The sequence below is a fragment of the Diceros bicornis genome, chromosome 5 (genome assembly GCF_020826845.1).
Source record: "Diceros bicornis minor isolate mBicDic1 chromosome 5, mDicBic1.mat.cur, whole genome shotgun sequence".
NCBI classification, from domain to species: Eukaryota; Metazoa; Chordata; class Mammalia; order Perissodactyla; family Rhinocerotidae; genus Diceros; species Diceros bicornis.
The window spans coordinates 58,150,621-58,170,947 of NC_080744.1; the positions used below are offsets into that span (position 1 = coordinate 58,150,621).

Sequence of the window (20,327 nt, forward strand, 5' to 3'; positions counted from 1 at the left end):
CACGCCTCCCCCTCTCTCCCAGAGCTTCCAAAAGTCAAGAAGATGAAGAAAAATGACTGATTTCCAGCAAAGAAACAGCATTTGTTATAAAACAGAGGCATCTGTGCAGATTTTCTTTGCAGGGTTGGACCTCCTGAGAAGCCGTCCTTTAGGCCTGAGGGTGGGACCTGGAACCAGGAGTGTCAGCCTGCTGGGGGGGGCCTCTGCCCCTCAGTCCAGAGCAAACTGTGGCAGCAGACGCCAGAGCCTCACAAAAGTCGAGGTATTATTTTGATTTAAAATAATCTCTGAGACTGCAGACGTATCCTTCAGCTCAGCACACCCTCAGCCCAGCCCAGCAAGAGGGAAGAGCCACTTGTCACCAGGAACCAACCCAGAAGGCCCTAAAAGACCCCTCTCTTGGCATGGTCCAGGATCTCAGCAGCACACAGAGGCCTCTCAGAGAAGTTCCCTCCTAGCCCAGAGGCCTGGGCAGTGCCTTCCCACCCCCAGAGTGAGTGCTTCAAGCCCAGAGCCCTTCACTGCTGCTACCAACTGAGATCTCAGGTCAAGTATGAAACTTTGCCCAGAACCCCTGGCGTTCCCCAGAAACTGTGGTCTCCCTCTGGGACTCAGTTCCAATTGAAGCCTCTTTTCAATAAAACTAAGATATCATTCTAAATATTATTAGGCATTCTCACTAGGAAAGATCCATGGCATTAATTTAGCCAACAAAACCATATTTTTCTTCCAATTTCTCTTTGAAAACACAGCTTCCACCTTCCTTGTGGAAAACAACTGCCTGCAAGGCTCTCTGTCTACACTTCATTTGAGCAGGCTGTCAGCCGTGATATCACCCATGAAGTACACTGGAAGCAGCTTGTGGCATGAACTTGCTAAAGATGAAGGAGACAAGCCACCCAACGGCCTTGCCCTCTTCCTGTTCCCACTCCCGGCAGCTAGAGCCTTCACTGCTCTCAAGATGGCCTTTTCTCTCAAAACCACATGCTCATTCTGACATGCCTGAACAAACCAGCATGTCACCCAGGGCCCTCAAGGGCTGGGCTTAAGCACCAAGAGTGTAACTCCTTCCTCAGCCCCCTGCACAACTCTCCACCATCCGCCATTCAAGGATATGAAAGTCACTCATTAGTTCTCATGTTAATTCACAAATTCACTCATTCACATGGTCACTCATCTAAACATGCTAAGTGCCTACGAGCAATAGCTGTCCTTTCTGAACATCTCCCACTTGGCTGCTCTCCCTGCAGAGACGACATGTTACTGTAAACTGCCCTGCTCTTTAATTCCATCCCTTGTTCTTTACAGGCATAGCTTCCTCCTTGCCTAGGAGAGCTGCACCCCATACTAATCTCCTGGGGCTGTCGAAGAAAGGCTCTTATTAGCGTGTTACACTTTAAGTCAGCTATGGAAAAGGAGGAATGGTGGCTCTGAGAAGATGGGCCAAGTGCCTGATGCAAGGGCCCTGGAGAGAGAGAATAAAGTGAGAGCCCCAGGATGACAGGATAAATGAAAATAGGGGCTTCTCACCCCCAGGGGCTGCTATACCCACACAGCCCTCTGCTATGTCATTTCCAAGCAAAGCCTACTCTCATAGTGAAGGACTATTTCTGATGGGTCAAAAAGTTGTCAGAGTGAGACTAGCCCGAAAGCCTGTTCTTTCTCTGTCAGAAGCTCCACTGGAGGTAACAAAAGCAGCCCATGCTCTGATTCCTGAATTGGCTTTATTTCTCTGCATAAGGAACCCTGCACAGGCAATTCAAATTAAAACAAAATAAATATATGAATATTCATGTAAAACTGTCCTTTCTAATGAACAATTATACACAATGTACAATTTCATGTTCACTGGGTGGGCTTACAAAAATGTACCATTCCCAACTAAAAATGCACCAAAATAGTTCCATGCAAACTTATCAAAAGTGACCAAAAATATGGAGGGAAAACCTGACTGAGAGCACTTTGTTTTTTTTTTTGTACAATCACAGAAAAATAAAAACATCTAATTTCTTTGTTACATTTAGAGTAACTAAATGTGGCCACTGTTCATAATGTTGGTTTATGTTCCTAAAACATCTATGTAGTTACCATAAAAGTATTATCAACATTAAATTGGAAGTGAGCATTATTGAGAAAAGAGAGGAGGTGATGGCACCCACGGCGGTCAGTAGTCGGTGTCAGAGCCCTCAGCGTTGTCCACGTTTCGCGAGAGCATGTAATTGTCCATGTCAATTGAACGGCAGTTGTTGATGGCGTAGCGCAGGCGCTCAGCCATGACCACCTGGCTAGAGTAGGGGGGCAGCCTCAGCTGGAAGAAGCAGGTCTGTGAGGTAGGCAGACTGTCATAAGGCTGTGGAGAGAAAGACACAGAGCTGTGACTACAGTGTCAGGGTGTCATGGGGGGCGTGGGGCTGCCCATTACCACCACCCTTAAGTCAGGAAAGCACTTCTCTCCGCCTTCAAGATGGGCTCCTCAGACATGACAGCATGACCAACTCAAGAGGAAGCAGAGACTGGGCCATGGTAGAGAGAGCGCGGGCTCTGGGTCCCATGGCCATCAAGGCTTTTGGTGACGACGCTTCCCTCCTCTCCTCACTCCAAAAGCCCTCATGTGTAAAGAGGGAATAAGCCCTGACTGGCAGGATTACTTGAGGGAACACACTTCACACAGTGCCTGCCAGACTAAGGGTGCAATAGAGCTCGTTCCCTTTCACCAAGAGGGTGCAAACTTGAAGCTGCTGCAGGGATCGCCCAACAGAGCCGGTGAAATGGAAGGAACACTTGTGAGGGAGCCGCCACACTCCTCCTCCCCACACTGTCCTCTTACAGCGCATTCTGCATCCTTTGCCCGCCATGGCCGCCAGCACACAGCTCAGATGAGGAAGGAGCAGTTAACTAAATCCCACTCCATCCATTTAACTGATGGTGATGCAGTCATTTAAAATGACAATTATGATGACTAGGAGGCAAAACAGAAAAGTGCTTGGGATAGACTGTTAGGTGGAAAAAGCAGACTACAAAATTCTAAATACATCATGCAAAAGTGTATATGCTTAAGGCAAAGACTGGGAGGAATTACCCAAAGGTGAGGGTGAAAATGGCTACCACCACAGAGATAGGATGACATACGTTCCTTGTCCCTCCCTGCCAACACAGCTATTTTCCAAACTATTTGTAATGATAATAATGATATTACGTTGTTTTTATAATTTTTTTAAAAAATTAGTTTTTAAAAAAGAACCTGCCCTCTCTTTCTTGCTCAATTCCCTCTTGCAACCGGCTCTCCTCCTCCTCTTCGGAGCCCTACACCAGGTGAGTACATTTCAAAGAGGTAGGAAATGGCGGCCTAGAAGCCTAACTGTGCCACAGCCAGTGATGACACAGAAAGCTCAAATGCAGAAAATCCAAGCCAGCAAAGACCCTGAAGGGGAATGTCAACAAGTGGCTCTGATTTGGAAACTGGAGAAATGGTCTAAAAGTCACAAAGGAGAGACCCACAGTGGTTAGTTTTCTGAGGCTGAAAACCCCCAGGCAGGGGATTAGTGGTGGATTAACTCCTGGGATGTCAGGGGTAGCCTGGGACACATATAAGGCAAGGATTTTTTCCAGAGCTGAATAGAAGTAAACCATTTCTTCCTCCCCACCTCTCTCTGAAGCAACAAAACAGATTTACAACTTATAGTTTCTGGCAAGTCATGCAGAAAATTTATGGAAAGGCTCTTTTCATAGCCCTTCCTGTGCGTGGCCTCTCCAACAAGCCTAGCCCAGGAGTGGAGCCCAGGCAGGCAGCCTCAAGAGGCAGCGGGGGAGGGACGGCTTTGGCTACAGCAACCTCCAGGAGTAGTTACTGGAAAAACACCAGAAAGGCACACACTAAAACCTGCTGAAACTGGCAGGAAGGGCCCTTGTGTGAAGAAATCTTACTTTTCTTACTGTTGCCCGAATATACACTATGGGCCCTGCTCAGAGGACTGCCCAGCTCATTGTGTGTGTCTGTGGTGGTGGGGGACACGGTATATAGGGGGAACACAGACACTTCTAACTTAATGCTGGGTTCGAGGGGTGTACCAAGTGTCCAGGAGGTGGACAGAAGGAGATCTAAGAGTGCCCTCAGGAATGGTTAGGACATTGGAAAACATCCAGCAGGGCTTCCTGGAGGAGATGACATTGGTGTTGGGCTTAAAGAATGAAGAAGCGCTTGCCAGGCATAGATGGAAAGGGGTGTGAAGGAGAACTTATTAAAGCAAAGGGAACAGCTTACACAAAGGCACAGAAGGTTAAAAACAGCACGGTGTGTTGGGGAGAAAAGCAAGCAGCCCATTATGGCCAGAACATAGTAAGTGTCAAGAGGTGATATCAGAAAGTGGGGCAGAGGCCAGACTGTGGAGGTGTTTAAGGCCACAAAGGTGGTCAGCATTTATCCTGGAGTCCACACAGAGGGCCCATGAGTGGTCTGAAAGGAGGAGAGTGACATGGTCAGATCGGTGCTTGAGAATGACGACTCTGGCAGCAGTGTGCATTTAAGGCTCTAAGCCCTTTTATTCCTAAAGCCATCTGTCAAAATGGCAGCTGGGCTGGGGCTCTGCAGCTGGGCTCTTCCACCAGGCTGCAGAGAAACTTCATTGCCTGCTCCTTGACACACCACACAAGTAGCTGCAGAGCCTGTCACTGCTGCTCCCCATGTCTTGAAGTTCCTTCTGGAGCACATGCACCAGTTAATGGTTAGTATCTTCATGAAAACAAACAAACAAGACCATATTCCAGTGCACAAGTTACACAATGAAAATGTGTAGGAAATAAGAGGCAGAGGCAACATGATGACCCCTCTGCCAAGCTCAGCTTTCACTCAGGAAGAAACTGGAAGATTTAGTGAAGGTTATTGGTTGTAGTGTGCTTTTCACATCCATTTAGGAGTTTTTTTGCTGAAGTTATGTGATGTTTCTGAACAAGTTTCTCTGCTTAATTTTTTTTTTTAATCTGGAAATTGCAAGCATTAAGCCTGAATTGGCAGGCCTAATTGAGGGTCACAGTTTGGTTTTCCTAACATGCAAGCAACAAGGAAGCAATAAGGGCAGACATTACTAAGGAAGAACAAATAGCTTACTTACCCTATCAACCTTCATGATTTGAAATCTCTGAGAAATGTCAGCAGTGTTGGCTGGCAGTCGAGATCTTCCCGACACAAACCTCATGAAAAGCACCCGTTCCTCATTGGAGAACTCCTCCAGCGTGCGCCAGAACCACTGCACCAGCTGATGCTGCTCATCCACCTCCCGGTACCGCACCACTTTCTTCAAGACTTCCACAGAGATCTCAGGCATCCCACACACCATCTGCTCCAGCTGCTTTGCTGTGAGAAGGGACAGCAGCGGCACGGGGACAATCCAGGACATCCCTTCTCGGACCGCGGCCACCTGCTCTCAGGAGAGGTTGTTCATTCAACATGTGTGCAGAGACTGGGCACCCATTGTGGACCCACTTGGGTTGAGCACCTCCTGCCTGTCATCTGCTCCCCAGACCCTCTATTCGTCCCTCAAAACTCAGCCACAAGTGCCCATGCACACAGCCCACCCTCCTTGCCTCTGACCCTTTGTTAGAGGTTCTCCCTGCTTGTGGGACTCATGTACTCCTTCTGGTCCCAGTTCAAGTCAATTTAGGAGCCCATCTTCCCTCCCCCACAAAATCCCAGCCTGCTGGGGCCCTCCTCAATGCCAACCCCACTCACTGGAAATCCTAATCGCACTGCGTGCTGTTAAGGCTACCTGGGATGCCTTGTCTCCTCACAAAGGGAAGGAGCTCTTGGAGGACATTGTCTAGCTTCTATTGTGTTTGTAATTTATATTTTTCTTTTGAAAATAGTTATATCCTTTTTGTAAAAATTTGTGCTCATTGTAAAGAAAAGTTAGAAAAGTACAAAGAAGAAAGTAAAACTGGCAAGTCCTTTTGTAGGAAGGCGGTAGAAAGGACAGAGAATTTAATCATGGGACTTGGGTTCTGAATCCAATCTCTACCACTTCTTTTACTTTAATTTTCTCATCTGAAAAAGGAGGACAAATAATTGCTGCTCATGTGATTGTGATGAGAATTTTAAATGAGTAACTACATGACAGTCTGTGACCGGGTAGTTATACTGCTTCTGTTCTCTTCACGCAGTGCTGAGGGCAGGCCAGATGGGGAATGCTGAGGGGTGGTTGCCAGGGGCTGCCCACACAGTCTTTTTAGAAAAACTCTTCCACGGTTGCACAGTAGTGCATGCCTTGCACACGGACTCATCACTGTTCAAGGTTTGTTTCCTAAATACTTCTTCAGGGCCAGCCCGGTGGCGCAAGCGGCTAAGTGCGCGCGCTCTGCTGCGGTGGCCCGGGATTCGCCGGTTCAGATCCCGGGCGCGCACCGACGCACCGCTTGTCAGGCCATGCTGTGGCGGCGTCCCATATAAAGTGGAGGAAGATGGGCATGGATGTTGGCCCAGGGACAGTCTTCCTCAGCAAGAAAAGAGGAGGATTGGCAGATGGGCCGATCTTCCTCACAAAATAAATAAATAAACAAACACTTCTTCACTCTTGGCCAACTCAAAACCATCTACAATAAAAAACAAAACAAGGGTCCGGCCTGGTGGCGTAGTAGTTAAGTTTGCACGCTCCGCTTCGGCTGTGCAGGGTTCGCAGGTTCGGATCCCGGGTATGGACCGGCGCACCGCTTGTCAAGCCATGCTGTGGTGGCATCCCATATAAAGTGGAGGAGGATGGGCACCGATGTTAGCCCAGGGCCAATCTTTCTCAGCAAAAAGAGGAGGATTGGCAACGGATGTTAGCTCAGGGCTAATCTTCCCCTCTCTCTCTCTCTCTCTCTCTCTCTCTCTCTCACACACACACACACACACACACACACACAAAACAAAAACCTGAGAACCTGAACAGGAGCCACACCTTGGGGAAGGCTCTGGGGTTATGACTGGTACAAGGTTGTCGAGCCTGGGGCTAAGGAACAGGATTGCAGTGAGGGTAGTCTCCGCTGATATTATAGGGAATACCCAAGCCAAAGTCTGCCAAAAAACAAGATGTCACACCCGGTAGAATACAAACCAAAAGCTGTCTGGAAAAAAAAGAGGCTGTGGTAAAAAGAGGCTGTGGTGTGGGGCTGGCTGCTTGGGCGGGGGACAACTAGGGACAGCTATGGGAAGAACACTGGGTTCTAAGAGAGGAGGAGGAAGTGAAAGAGGAAGCAGGTCTCATTACTGAGAAAGAAACAAAGCCAGGGCAGAACACAGCACAGCTGATGGAGAGTGGAGGGTCAGTCTGACCCTCAGAGGAATGGCCAGCAGAAGAGCCTAGATCCCGCAGTTAAACCTGGTTTGGGATCCGGGCTCTGCCTTGGGCACAGCACTTCATTTCTCTGGACTCCATGCTTTCATCTGTGAAATGGTGATAGTAATCCTTATCTCACAGGGTAACTATGGGAAAAACTGCACATGAGGGGACCTGGCACCATGCCTGGCATGCAGGAGGTGATCAATACATTTTTAGTCAGTTATTCACTCTCTGAGGATTAAAAATATTCAAGAACTGGAGACAAACCCTAAGCCCTGGATGTCTAAACAGCATCACTGACAGGGCCTGCCCTCACTAAGCTAAGGGATCTAGTTTTCTGACAGGACTTGGCTCAAAGCCAGAGTCAAAGAAGGAACTAGGACTGAAGGGTGTAGAATATAAGCACTTCAAATTACTACACAGCCTCAGAGCTTGAGTCCAGCTGTTGAGAAGACCCCAACATATTCGGCAAATAAAGTATTACTGAAGTGGCTATTATGGATTGCATAACCAAAAAAATCATTTTTGGACACAATATTTATTTCTATGGTCACTCATCATACATTTATTAAATGCTTACAACATGTTAGCAAAGAGCAAGGATACACACACACACACACACACACACACACACACACGAAATACATTCTTCATTTGATGTCTTACAAGCTAATTGAAGAAATAAGACCCCGACTCTGGCCTAATTCTTAGACCACACCATAGAAATATGTGATATCCTGAGGAATTTCTAAGTAACAAAAAAGATCTCTACAGGTTATGGACCTGGAGGAAAGTTGGTCTGTGGAGGAGATGCATTCTTAGATGGGGCTTGAAGGACTACAGCAGGAGAGGGAAAGAGGCACTCATGTGGGACTGTAAGACCAGTGCTTAGGGATTCATTCACATGGGCCCTGACTGACCCAGCTGGAGTGGGGACGCTAGGTTGGGGAGCAGTAAGAGATAAAAACAAACAGGACTGAGGAGGAATGAGAAGGCAGGGTCTGAAGGCCTGGGTGAGAGCTTGGTCTCAATCCAACCAATGACCAATTCAGAGATGACCTAAGGTCTTGAGTAAGGAAATAGGAAACCTGGTGGTATGGCCTGAAAAGTCTCTGAATAGGGGCTCAAATACAGATACAAATTAATCAACACAGTAAATTCATACTGTGCCAAAATTCAGTAGTAACTAGTCACCTCTTGTTTGGAGACAATCCCATGCACCTCCCAAAATGTTTCATCTCACCTGTCGATCCATCTCATGAAGTCGATATTCAATGGCCCTCTCCACATACTCCTTCCTATTGGAAAATGTGAGTGGGATACTATTTCCACCAGGGATTATGGGAACCATTTTGCCATCAGCACTCTGGCCAACAAAAGAATCAAGAGGAATCATCTAAAAATAGAAGAAAGAAGAATTTTTACTACATGGTAGAAATGACAACAACAAGTATGTTATACACAAATATGGCAAAAGAGTAACAACAAGGGAATTTTTAAACATAAAAACAAGGGAATTAAGAGAGCTGATCAGGCTACTTGACCAGCAGGGAATGTGTGACTCATTTGGCTGTACTTAAAAATGGGGCTGAATCTCTCTACCCCCAAACCAGGTTTGATGAACTCCAGTTACCCCAGGCCTCCCTCTTCACCTTGATTCCTTCGGTCCTCCACTCGAACAGGCAGAGAATGGATTAAGAGGAAGGAGCAGAAGCCAGCTGCAGGAGCCAACTCTATCTGTTAGCAGCTATTTAAACTTCTGGGGTTGAGCTGCTAAAGGCAGCAATGGGACATGGCATGGGTAAGCCAGACAGCAAGTAGAAGACCATATCTGAGTTTTACAGAGAAAAATTCTAGTCAACACCAGGAGAAACACGGACCAGCCAGGATTTACCTCATGGAAACTCTCCTCGGTAATCCCACTGTCTTCAATGTGAAGAATGCTGTTGAGGGTCTGCACATAGAGCAGATCCACCTCCTCCAGGTCTTCCAGGGTAAGCGGGACACAGCACAGCTGCTTCCACACCAGAGGGGCCAAGTGGAGGTCCAGAGGCTTCTTTGTGCGAATGGCAACTCCCATTAAAATTCCCAAGAACTTAAACTGCATTAAGTGCTCATCGAGGCAGGCAGAGGGGTTAAAAAGGAACCTGAAGAATTAAAGGAAATATTTCAAATAAAACTGTCCTCATTTCTGTTAGAAATAAGTTATCCAACAGCTACAGCATTCGTCTAGACCTCTGCCATGTGTGGCTATTTAAATTAATTAAATAAAATTTAAAATTCAGTTCTTCAGCTACTCTAGCCATATTCTGAGTGCTCAACAGCCACATGTGGCCTGTGGCTACTGTTTTGGACAGCACAGGGACCATATTTTGAATTATTTTTAGAAGAACCATAAAAGGGCAAGTGAATGGCCTATTAATCCTTAAGCTACTTGCTCCAGGATGCCCTATTTCCTAAAATCATTTATTATTTATAAGTCCATGTGGCAGGATCCAAAATTCAAAATCTGGCAAATGTAGGGATAACATATAATTGTAAATACTAAGTGCTGCGACTTGATAGCATATCAAAGCTTTTTAATGAATTTTGATGCAGCAAATTCCTTGAAGGGAGGCCATGTGGGCCTTCGGAAACACAAAAGAAGTCAGATTTCCGTATCAAGTCTGACCTTCCTCTACCCCTCTATATTATCTTTGAGTTGGTCCCATAAGAAATATCAAGTCATGGTGGAAATGCCTCAGTTTCCTTATCTGTGAACAAGAAGTAATAGTAGTTCCTACTCCTTAGGGTTATAATGAGGATTCAATGGGATAACAAAGGTAAAGCACTTAGAACAGTGCCTGACACGCAGTAAGCACTCAATAAATGTTGAGCTCCCATTATTATTGTTATTATTATTGTAGACATTCAATAAACACTTGTTGACTGCCTTACCTGTCCCTATTGTAACCCACTTCTGCAGTAGCATTGGGAGAGGGTATAAGAAGGTCAACGATACCAGTTTCAAGTTCCTGTAGCAGAAAAAACAATTTTTTGAGAAATGACAATCAAACGCATCGAGAACGAACCAACTACATTAAAGATCATACTGAAAAGAGAATATTTTGAGAAATTTATAATGCTATGTGACAACCACCAGCCATCTCTAAAACTATTTTTGTGGTTTTAATTTAAAATGAAATTAGGAACTCCCTAATGTAGAAAATATTCTGCATCATGCAGAACTAAGATGAAACAGTCAATCGAGTGCAGGAGCTGGGGTACCTGTGAGCAGGGTATAGTGATATTCAAATAGACTCAATGAAATAGCCAGGTGCTATTTTAGTCACAGGATTTATCAGAAAAATCCTGATACTAGGCAAAGCTGGAAGGGTCAGAGCTGATCTGGAAACAAAACTGCCACTGTAGATCTTAAAATAAGAACTGGTCCAAACTCTTAAGATTTGTTTTTCTAATTCCCCTGGAGCCTGGCAGTTCTGTGTTTTCTAAAAGCACCAGAATAAATCAGAGCACATGGGTGGTCCTGGATTTGTCTGTTACATAAATGTAAATATGTGTCACTGCTGTTTCCTCTGCCAGTATTACAGCATAACAAATGGTGAGTCATTGGTAGACGGTTAAGCACTGACATTTATTCAGTGAACGTATCTTCACAAACCATTTCACAAACCCTTGCTATAATTCACCCATATATCCTTAACAGCATGGTTTTATATAATGCTCACAAACGCATCCTTGCTATGTTTATAAAAACATGCCTGACAGAGAAATCACTGGAAACAGTAAAATGGTCACCACTCGAGTGGACGACTCAGCAGGGGACACTGCATGAATATACCTGGCACATCTCTGTGATTGTGTCATCAAACACTCCTCCAGCATCATCAGCCCCTTCTCCAACCAGCTTAACCTTCCATGCTCTGGAGGGCAGACGGAGGTCTGATGCATTCAGTTTAACTACTTGTCTCGCTATCTGGACAAAGATGGGCTTACACTTTCTTCCTCTTTAAAAGAAAGGAAAAACAGAATGAAGCACAACTCTCACCAACTTCCCAAATCACCACAAAGGTCACTTGAAGATATCTTCTCATCAGTGAATGAACAGGCCAGCTTAACAACAACCAAACACTATGCTAGGCCCACTGTAACCACACTGGGTACTAATGGAAGTACTGTTACTATCCTACTTTAACAAGTGAGGAAGCTAAGGCTCATAGAGATTTGTTAGTAATAATGTTCACCTAAAAAAATGCTAGCTAGTTAGTAAAACATATACACATACGCTAACCTGGTTGATATCCTCTTTACTGTAATTTGAGGTCCATAGTTTTTGCCTTGAACCATGGTTTTTCCTATAGAGCGCACCATCGGGAGGGTGTAGACCCTTGGGGCTAACAAAGGCCGAAGCTGTCCCTGTACAATGCCCCATGTTCCAGCATTATAATGAGATGTACTGTTCTGTAAAAGAAAGCAAGCTTATGAGAAATGGTACAATCCAAGGCTTAAAATAAATAACACTTCTCACTTTTAGAACACAATTCTTTTTGAAATGTACTTTAAAAGCATAAACCTGGGTATTAGTAACTATTAGTAACTTTTTAAAAATATTTTTTTCTGAAAAAATATATAATTATTATTTTTTAAAAACTTGGAAAATACAGAAAAGGACACACACATAAGCAACACAAATGAAATCATTCATAATTCCACCATATGGAGATGGCCCCATTAACACTTTGATCTATTTCCTTCCAGTTTCCTTCCACGTGCGTAGACATACATTTTTCACATTGTTGTGATCATACTGTTTATATAATTTTCTACTGCTTTTCTCACTTAACTTTGTATCATAAACATTTCTCCCACTAATTACAAAGTTTGCTAACTCTGTTTAGTGCCACACAGCATTTTGTTGCCTGACTGTATCTGTTTCTAACAATGATTTGTCAAATCTCTCATATGCCCCATGATTGGTGACCTAAAAGATTTTTCATTAAAGTTTTACAAAGTAATACACACTTTGGCAGGCATGCCTACATATTACAAACAAACGCAGCCAGCTTGCTTTCTTTCTACATTACTAGACTATTCTATAAAGATAGTCAAATTAGCCAAATTTACTTTGTCTCCCCTAGCTACCCTTCCATAGGACCCAGAATGCTCATCTGTAAGAAGAGCAAGAAGTCTCCTACGTATCTTGGACTCATTTATATAACAACCCTGACTGTGGTACTAACAGCTTTGTGTGCTTAAGTTTTAAAATCATATGTTGGACTTTCTAGAAAATACATGGTTAGTCATTCACACTTCCTTGAGATTTGGACAAACCCAAACACAGGAACACTGAGTCTAGCAGCATGATTACCGACTGTCCCTAAACCAGCAACAAAATGAGAAAAGAATTGTTGCCTTTTCTACATCTCTTGGGTGCCAAGAGTAAAAAGTATTAGCCATGGAAGAATTTTCCGAAGACAGAGAGAAAGGCCCTGGACCCTGGTGAGCACATACGTCATGGGCACTGCTTCCCAAGCCAGCACGTTACCTGGTTGTTGGGGCTGAGGTTCAGTAGCCTCCAGGATGAGTACATGAGGTCAGAGAAGTGGTAAAGCAGCCGGAGCCTGGCCCTTGCGGTGTGAATGCTCACCTCCCTCAACGCCCCGTACTGGGGGGGCACCGCATCAGGCAGGCCCAGCTGCAGAGGTACCGACACACCTGCCCAGAAAGCAAATGGACATTTGTAAAGGAAAATGCACTGCTTCCATTTGTAGTATTTTGAAAATGTCAAACACACAGAGAAGCTAAATGTACAATGAACACCCATTCTCTAAATTCTATAGTTAATATTTTGCTATATATTTACTTTATCACATACTTATCAATTCCTCTATCCATCAGTTCATCTTAATTTTTTGATGCACCTGTGTTGGTTGTTAAAACATCTTTTTTATTTATCATATGGAAACTTAGTTTTTTCTCCTTTAGTTTCTCATTTAACTATGGGACTTAAACAGTTCCTTCACAAAAAAACAAAAAACCCCAAATTCTTCCTTTCATAGCCAATAACTGTCATCTTCATAATAACAGAAGGTGTGGGCCAGGACCAGGTGAACAGTGCTGGAAAAGTGGAAGTGGGCAACTTAGTAGAGCCACCTCCCACACTCACTAGGGATCTGACAGAAAGTGACTATGACAGAATGAAAGATATGAGCGCAAGATTCACGAAGGCTTTTCACTACAAGAATAAGAGCTCTGTAGAAGCAAAGACTACATGGACTATATCCATGGTTACCCTCTTACAAAAATGCACAAAGGAGTAAAAACAAGATACTCAACTTTTTGAGCTTCCTGTAAATAAAGATTTCTACAGCTCAATTCCCAGAGGTATTTTACTACCATTAATAAAAGCTAACATTTATTGAGTACTTTTATGTGCCTGGCACTATTCTAAGAGCTTCGCATGAACTGGTTCATTTACTCCTGTAGCTCTTTACAATAAGTGCTATTATTACCCTCATTTTATAGACAAGGAAACTGAGTCTTAAGGTCACTCAGCTCCTAAGCGGAGGAGCCAGAATTCAACCCATGCAATGTGGTTCCAGAGTTTGAATCACCACATTATAAAGCTTCTGTCCTGAAGCGCAAGTGAAATCCCTCTGGAAGCTGAAGAGGCCCCTGAGTACCTGGAATTGTCAGTGCACGGGCAGCACTGCTTATTCTGGATTTTGTTAACTAGAAACCATCTCCTGCTTGTTTGGAATCTACCTGGCAGTCCTACCTTGCTCTCTCAGCGTATCTAGTAGAAAAAATCTCTATCGGGAGTCTTTCCCAAGGACCTGTGGCTAAGAAGTAGAAAAGTCAGCAAAAAGAAGAGAGAATGCTGAGCTCTCAGGCACAAAGCCTCTTCAGGGAAATTCCAGTGCTTTCTCCACCAGAGGATGCTAGAAAGAAAGGGCTTGAGGGCCTGGGAAAGAAACAGCCCAAATATGAAGAAATGCTTAAGAATGATAAATGCCACACTTAAGGCAATAGTTACATTTGTGGAGAACAGGAGATGGATCTTAACCGAGGGAGTACACAGTTGGGTGTTAAGTACACAAATATGATTTTATTTTTCCTTATATCTTTTTTTAGATCTGTAAGGATTTCATAATGAATTAAAAGCAAAACAAACAACAAAAAAGTAGAAACAGCCCATCACTTCTGCTGTGTGCACTGGAGTAAAATGGCAACAATTCTTTTTTGCTGTGCCAAGCATAGATAACATCACGTTTCAAATGGTTAACTGGGGTAAAGAACTTGGCAAATGGTCTCAGAGCTTTTGATCTTTATTCCTAACAGCAAGCCTTAGAAAGCTACAATTCATCACTTCTTTTATATATAAAAACATATTTAGTTGCTGCTATAACATTATAAATTTTTGCTTGCCTAAGTGATATGTTTTCTTCTTTGGGGGCGTGCAGAGAAGGGCTGCTTCGTAATGAAGTCTGCAGGAGAGTCGCCTGCTGTGAAAGTATTTACTGTGCTGGTAGCACAAAGAGGCTTTGGTTGTGTCGGGGAAGGTTTGACGGTTTCAGAATGATGTCTGGACGCAGTTTGAAACCGGCAAACAGACGGTGGAGCTGGGAACTGCTGAAAGAGAAGCTGCAGGAGCGTGGATATTTCATCCCTCACCTGGTGCTCTTGGAGGGACGGGCGGTGCTGTCCATGCAGCACTGTGGCAACGGCCAGCCGAGATCTGCCGAACATTTTTCCCTTGTAGAACTGTTACCAGGGTCGGTTCTCGAACGTGGTTGGTGTGGCCTAGGCCCAGCTGGGGATAAATTACAAATACACAGAGAGTCAATTGGAAAGAGGAAGAGACGAGGCCTAGACGATGAAATTTTTCTTCGATGGTAGCAAATATAAATAAATTAATATCGGTACAAAGCAACAGCATCAAAATAATGAAATTAATTCTGATTTTCTCTATCAGCATGGTCCTCACAGCTCAGACTGTCTCCTAAACTCTAAGGTATAACAAGGCCATTCCAAATCTAGCCGATGAGTCTTAATGACTGAACACATCCTTGGATTCCACTTCTGGAAAGGAAATGAATTTTTGGAAAGGTAAAAAAAAAACAATGATCTATAGAGCTTTTACTTAAAACACATTGATTTCTTGATTTTTAACATGGATTGCCTGTGTAACAATAGTTATAAAAACATACACAGAAGCAGATTCCCGTCTCCAGATCTCTGTTTTTAGGGTCTGACAGAGACACCCAGTGTTTTAGCAGCTAAGCAGCTCAACATCATTAGGAAGGATCATGTCAAGGCCCTGTCAGGGAGCTCCCAGAGGTATCTTCAACATTAACTTTCCTCTCATTAAGACAACAATGTGCAACCACAATGATGAGCAGCTTCCTCATCTGTTAATATAGTGATGAGGAGATCACAGAGCCCAAATGAGGCTACAATGAATAATACTGGACCTTAAACTTGAGGGCCCCTGGCTCTAGGGGCAGCCAGACCCAGGGGGGATTTATGAAGGAAGGGAGTGTGGCTCTGCATGTGGGGCTGAAAGCCACTGCAGTAGCAGGCATCTCAGACATTTCCCACCAGTTTCTCCCTCCTCCAAATATACGGGAGGCTGAACACATCACCTCTTGAGTCTTTTCTCATGCTCTTAGAGGCTTCTAGTACAGGCTTATGTATTATTATTATACAATTTACTCCTCTGCATAATGGGGGTGACAAAACTTCCTGCACAAACACAAATATACTTTGTATACTGTGATATTATAAAACATAAAAGTATTGTTTCATTCTTTCCATTTTCCAGATCAACTGATACTCCTAGGACCTAGGACTCCTCATGTATTACTGTAGTAAAAATGATGATAATAGTAGCAAATACTTAATAAAGTACTGCTTATTATGTGCCAGGTGCTTATCAATGTGGGGAGACGCACATATACTCAGTTAATCCTCTTAATCACTTTGCTGTACTGTCAGATTTTTTTTTAAACTGTGACATAATACTTACTTGGTCATAATTGAGAGAGAGATATACACAACTGGACTCACAAAATAATCAGTTCTGTGGCAAAGTGATGTGCTTGAGGCATTGTGGTAAATATCATGACTTTCTTAGCTAGTTTCCTCACTTATCCCTTTCCCAAATGAGGAACGCTGTCAGATGTCTAGAGTATGAGAGCAGCAAGAGAGCTATACACCTACCTGCCCTTCTGAATTGCTCCCCCAGGCATATACATCTCCAGTTGATGCCAAAGCAAGTGTGTGCTCAGCTCCAACTGCCACATCCTCGATGACCACTCCAGCCAGGACAGGAACTTGCTGTGGTCGATTGTGATTGCGAGCACGCCCCTCTGGCAAGCCTATCAAGCGATCTGAACAGAGAGCAAGAGGAAATTTATGGATGGCATACCATAGTCCTTTTATGTTTTCTAATGAGTCATTTAAATTTTTTGGTGGAATAGTAATGACATATATAACTCACTGGGGCAAAGGCTGCTATTCTGGTAAAGTATACTGGATTCTGAGTAAATAATAAGTTTGAAACTGTTTCTTTGCAAAATGACACAGTCTCCTTATTCATAAAAATAAATCTAAAATTAGTAGCTTATTTCAAACCAAGAGGCACCTCCAGTATCCTCATATTTGAGAGGACTGGCATGTGGTCAACACAGGCCCTAAAGTTCTTGCATTCTAAGAAAAGACATCATCCAATTTGTCTTGCCCTCAAACTTCCAGCCAACCTCTCCCCTTCCCTTTGCTGCCAAACTTCTAGAAAGTGCAGGCCAGCCTCTGTTGCTCCATGTCCTCTAGGCCTGTTTGACTTGGCCACCTTCTACCGCCTAACTTCTACTCTCACCACTACACTGAAACTGTATTCTCAAAAGCTATTGACTAGCTCCCTAACTGTCTACCGCAGCAGCCTCTTAGGCTCTATCCCACAGAACTCCATGAAACCTTCTGATAACATGGTCTCAGCTCCTCCTGCTCCTCAGAGACTCTGCACTATCCTAGTTCACTGGCTCCCTCTCTCTCCACTCCTTTCAAAGCCACCTCTCCCAAGTCCTCTCCTGTGCTCATCTGCCCTTTACTCACATTCCCTAGAGTTCTGTCCTCTTCTTTTTTCCTCCTAAACTCTCTCCCTGGTTTCTTAGAGCTTATTAACATGGCTTTAACTATCATTACACATTATGCAAACCTACATCCCCATAATCAATCTCTCTGGAGTTTCAGATCCACATCCCCAGTAACTTGATGGACATCTCCATACATCTGTCTAGAGTCTATGGCCCCAATCCATAGTATGACTATGACATGACTAAAGCTATGACTAAAACTAACCTCTTACCCCCAAACCAGCTCCCTATCCTCAGTAGCATCAATGTTCTTCCAAGACTAGAAACTTCACTCATGGTTTACTTCTTCTTCTTCTCATCTACCTCACATTCCCCTCAGTCACTACAACTTGCCAATTAGTTCCACTTCAGAAGGTGAATATACTGCCAGGGAATCCCACTGTGGATGCTTGGATTATGAACCTACTCAAGATTGAATCCTGAATGCCTATAAATTCCTAAGACCTGAACCTCTAGTCCCTGGAAGGGCTGGAAAGTGAGGCAGGATCCAGAGGAGCTCTGGTGGTCAAGGCAGTGTTTCGTGGCAGCACGGTGGAGGCAGCAGAGAGGAGGAGGGGAAGGGCTCTGGCAGGGACTCTTCAAGCAAGAGTGAAGACTCTGGTATGAGGGGCCATCAATAGGGAGGAGTATTGTCCTTATGACAAGGTACATAAAGAAAGGCAGAAAAGCAGCTAATGAATGAAGGTCACACTGGACACTCATCACCCAGAAGAAAAAACGACTCAATTTGGAGCACTTTCTAAAAAACAGGAAGGCAGATGTTTCTATAAGACATGTGTGCAGGGCCGGCCCCGTGGCTTAGCGGTTGGGTGCGCGCGTTCCGCTGCTGGTGGTCTGGGTTCGGATCCCGGGCGTGCACCGACACACCGCTTCTCCCACCATGCTGAGGCCGCGTCCCACATACAGCAACTAGAAGGATGTGCAGCTATGACATACAACTATCTACTGGGGCTTTGGCGGGGGGGAATACATGTGTACACAAAACAAGCAATGTAATGCCTGGAAAATGCCTTACCTTGACCAAAGGTATACACATGACCATCTTTGGTCAATGCAACAGAAAACTGAGTTCCACAAGCAACCTTTTTTATTCCAATTCCACAAAGGACATCAACTTTCTGCAAAATAAAAACGTAAAGCACATACTTTAAAATGGAAAAAAAATCTCTTGAATTTGCCTACTTGCATGTATAAACTCAAAGACTATCTTCTAATAAAAACACTAACAGTTACCTGCCTGTTTGCACCCAAATCCACACTCCTAAACGTCTTCTCATACTGCTCTGTAAACTACCTGCATTTAGGAGAGGAAGTTTGCAGGAGCATTTACTAAAATCCCTAGGACCCCAAGTGAAGTGGAAACATTCCTCTGGGCAACAGAAACCAAGAGAATCCCGCAGCCTTTTAAAGAACACTGCAAGACCATATAAAGCTACGAGCTGCTCCCACTTACTTTTTCTGCTTTCAGAGGTGGCAATAATTGATTTATACATTCCCCAGAGAGGGCTTCCTGGCTTTGTGTATCCCTAGCTGAATATTCACTAGTCTAGCTATCAAGATGTCACAGACTATATATGATGATGAATCTGGAGTTGAATATAAATTGAATATTTGTAAATCACGCTGCTTGTTAAATGTGTTAGGAAAACCCAGATAAAAGAATTGCATAGGGGGCCAGCCCCATGCCCAGGTTTGGATCCCGGGCACACACTGACGCACTGCTTGTCCAGCCATGCTGAGGCGGCGTCCCACATACAGCAACTAGAAGGATGTGCAACTATGACATACAACTATCTACTGGGGCTTTGCGGAGAAAAAGGGGGAAAAAAAAAAGGAGGAGGATTGGCAATAGATGTTAGCTCAGAGCTGGTCTTCCTCAGCAAAAAAAAGAGGATGATTGGCATGGATGTTAGCTCAGGGCTGATCTTCCTCACACACACACAAAAAAGAATTGCATAAGAGGCCGTCTGCAGAGCCAAGAAACCTTCTATAATGTGAATAATAGCTTCTAATTGATTTGTTTATGTACTCTAATTTCCTTTCTATTATTTTTTAAAAGGAGGTGCATACTGTATGATTCAGGGGTATTATTATCAGCTTATTAGCTGAAATGGCAGCTGCAGGCAAACGGTTATAAAAGATTGTTCATGGTTCCCGCCATAAGACACTCTGGAGATATGTTCATAATTTTTCCTTCTCTACATAGGAGGTAGTCCTACAGTGGTCAGCCTATGTACAGAGACAGAGGCTTATCCTCACATAATTTTTACATCCAGCTTAGCTATTAATGCTTATTTAAAATCAAGATCTGGAATGCTGGACATTTAAGAATAAGCAACAGTAGCTTCTAAACCTCATTATGAATTACAAAAAATGTTAAAGGTAAATTATTTCCAACTAAAAAGAAGTACTGACATAAATGAAAACTATGTTGTCTGAAACCCTAGATTACAGACAATACTAACCTGAGGTGAAGATTTTGCAGTGGAATTTCCTAAGCCTAGTTTTCCATAGTCCCCATCTCCAAAAGCCCACACCATGGAGCCATCTGCTGACACGGCCAAAGTGTGGTTTAAGCCACAAGCCACCTGGAGAAATAACAGTGTGTTCAATAAGGCAAATCATAATACCTAAAACACATACTTCTGCTTCTGGACCCTTTCTCTCCACTTCAGTGAAAAACTTGGCTATGTTTCCAAAGATTTTTATTAATTTCAGGGCCTTCTACAGATGTTAACTAAAATGTGTCAAGAAATAACTCCTAATGTCCACCAACAAATAAGTAACTTTTTTTTCCAAAGTGAAATCCTTAAAATATCTGTGGCTAACTCAGAATCAGCACAAAAGATAGGGAAAAAGTACG

General features: G+C 43.8%; 1 protein-coding gene across 9 annotated transcripts in view; it reads right to left on the minus strand.

Moving 5' to 3' along the window:
• Nucleotides 1-1,705: 1,705 nt before the first annotated feature.
• HERC1 (HECT and RLD domain containing E3 ubiquitin protein ligase family member 1) overlaps nucleotides 1,706-20,327 on the minus strand; it is a 182,233-nt gene continuing 163,611 nt past the window's right edge. For all 9 annotated transcript variants that reach the window (XM_058541785.1, XM_058541786.1, XM_058541788.1 and 6 more), the window contains exons 67-78: nucleotides 19,930-20,052; nucleotides 18,480-18,582; nucleotides 16,533-16,702; nucleotides 14,985-15,123; nucleotides 12,856-13,025; nucleotides 11,602-11,771; nucleotides 11,152-11,317; nucleotides 10,248-10,324; nucleotides 9,205-9,457; nucleotides 8,554-8,706; nucleotides 5,109-5,414; nucleotides 1,706-2,350 (exon numbers count right to left, since the gene is read on the minus strand). In XM_058541785.1, the coding sequence (XP_058397768.1) occupies nucleotides 2,165-2,350; nucleotides 5,109-5,414; nucleotides 8,554-8,706; nucleotides 9,205-9,457; nucleotides 10,248-10,324; nucleotides 11,152-11,317; nucleotides 11,602-11,771; nucleotides 12,856-13,025; nucleotides 14,985-15,123; nucleotides 16,533-16,702; nucleotides 18,480-18,582; nucleotides 19,930-20,052 (2,016 nt within the window). In that variant the 3' untranslated portion in view covers nucleotides 1,706-2,164. The remainder of the gene's footprint in view (nucleotides 2,351-5,108; nucleotides 5,415-8,553; nucleotides 8,707-9,204; nucleotides 9,458-10,247; nucleotides 10,325-11,151; nucleotides 11,318-11,601; nucleotides 11,772-12,855; nucleotides 13,026-14,984; nucleotides 15,124-16,532; nucleotides 16,703-18,479; nucleotides 18,583-19,929; nucleotides 20,053-20,327) is intronic.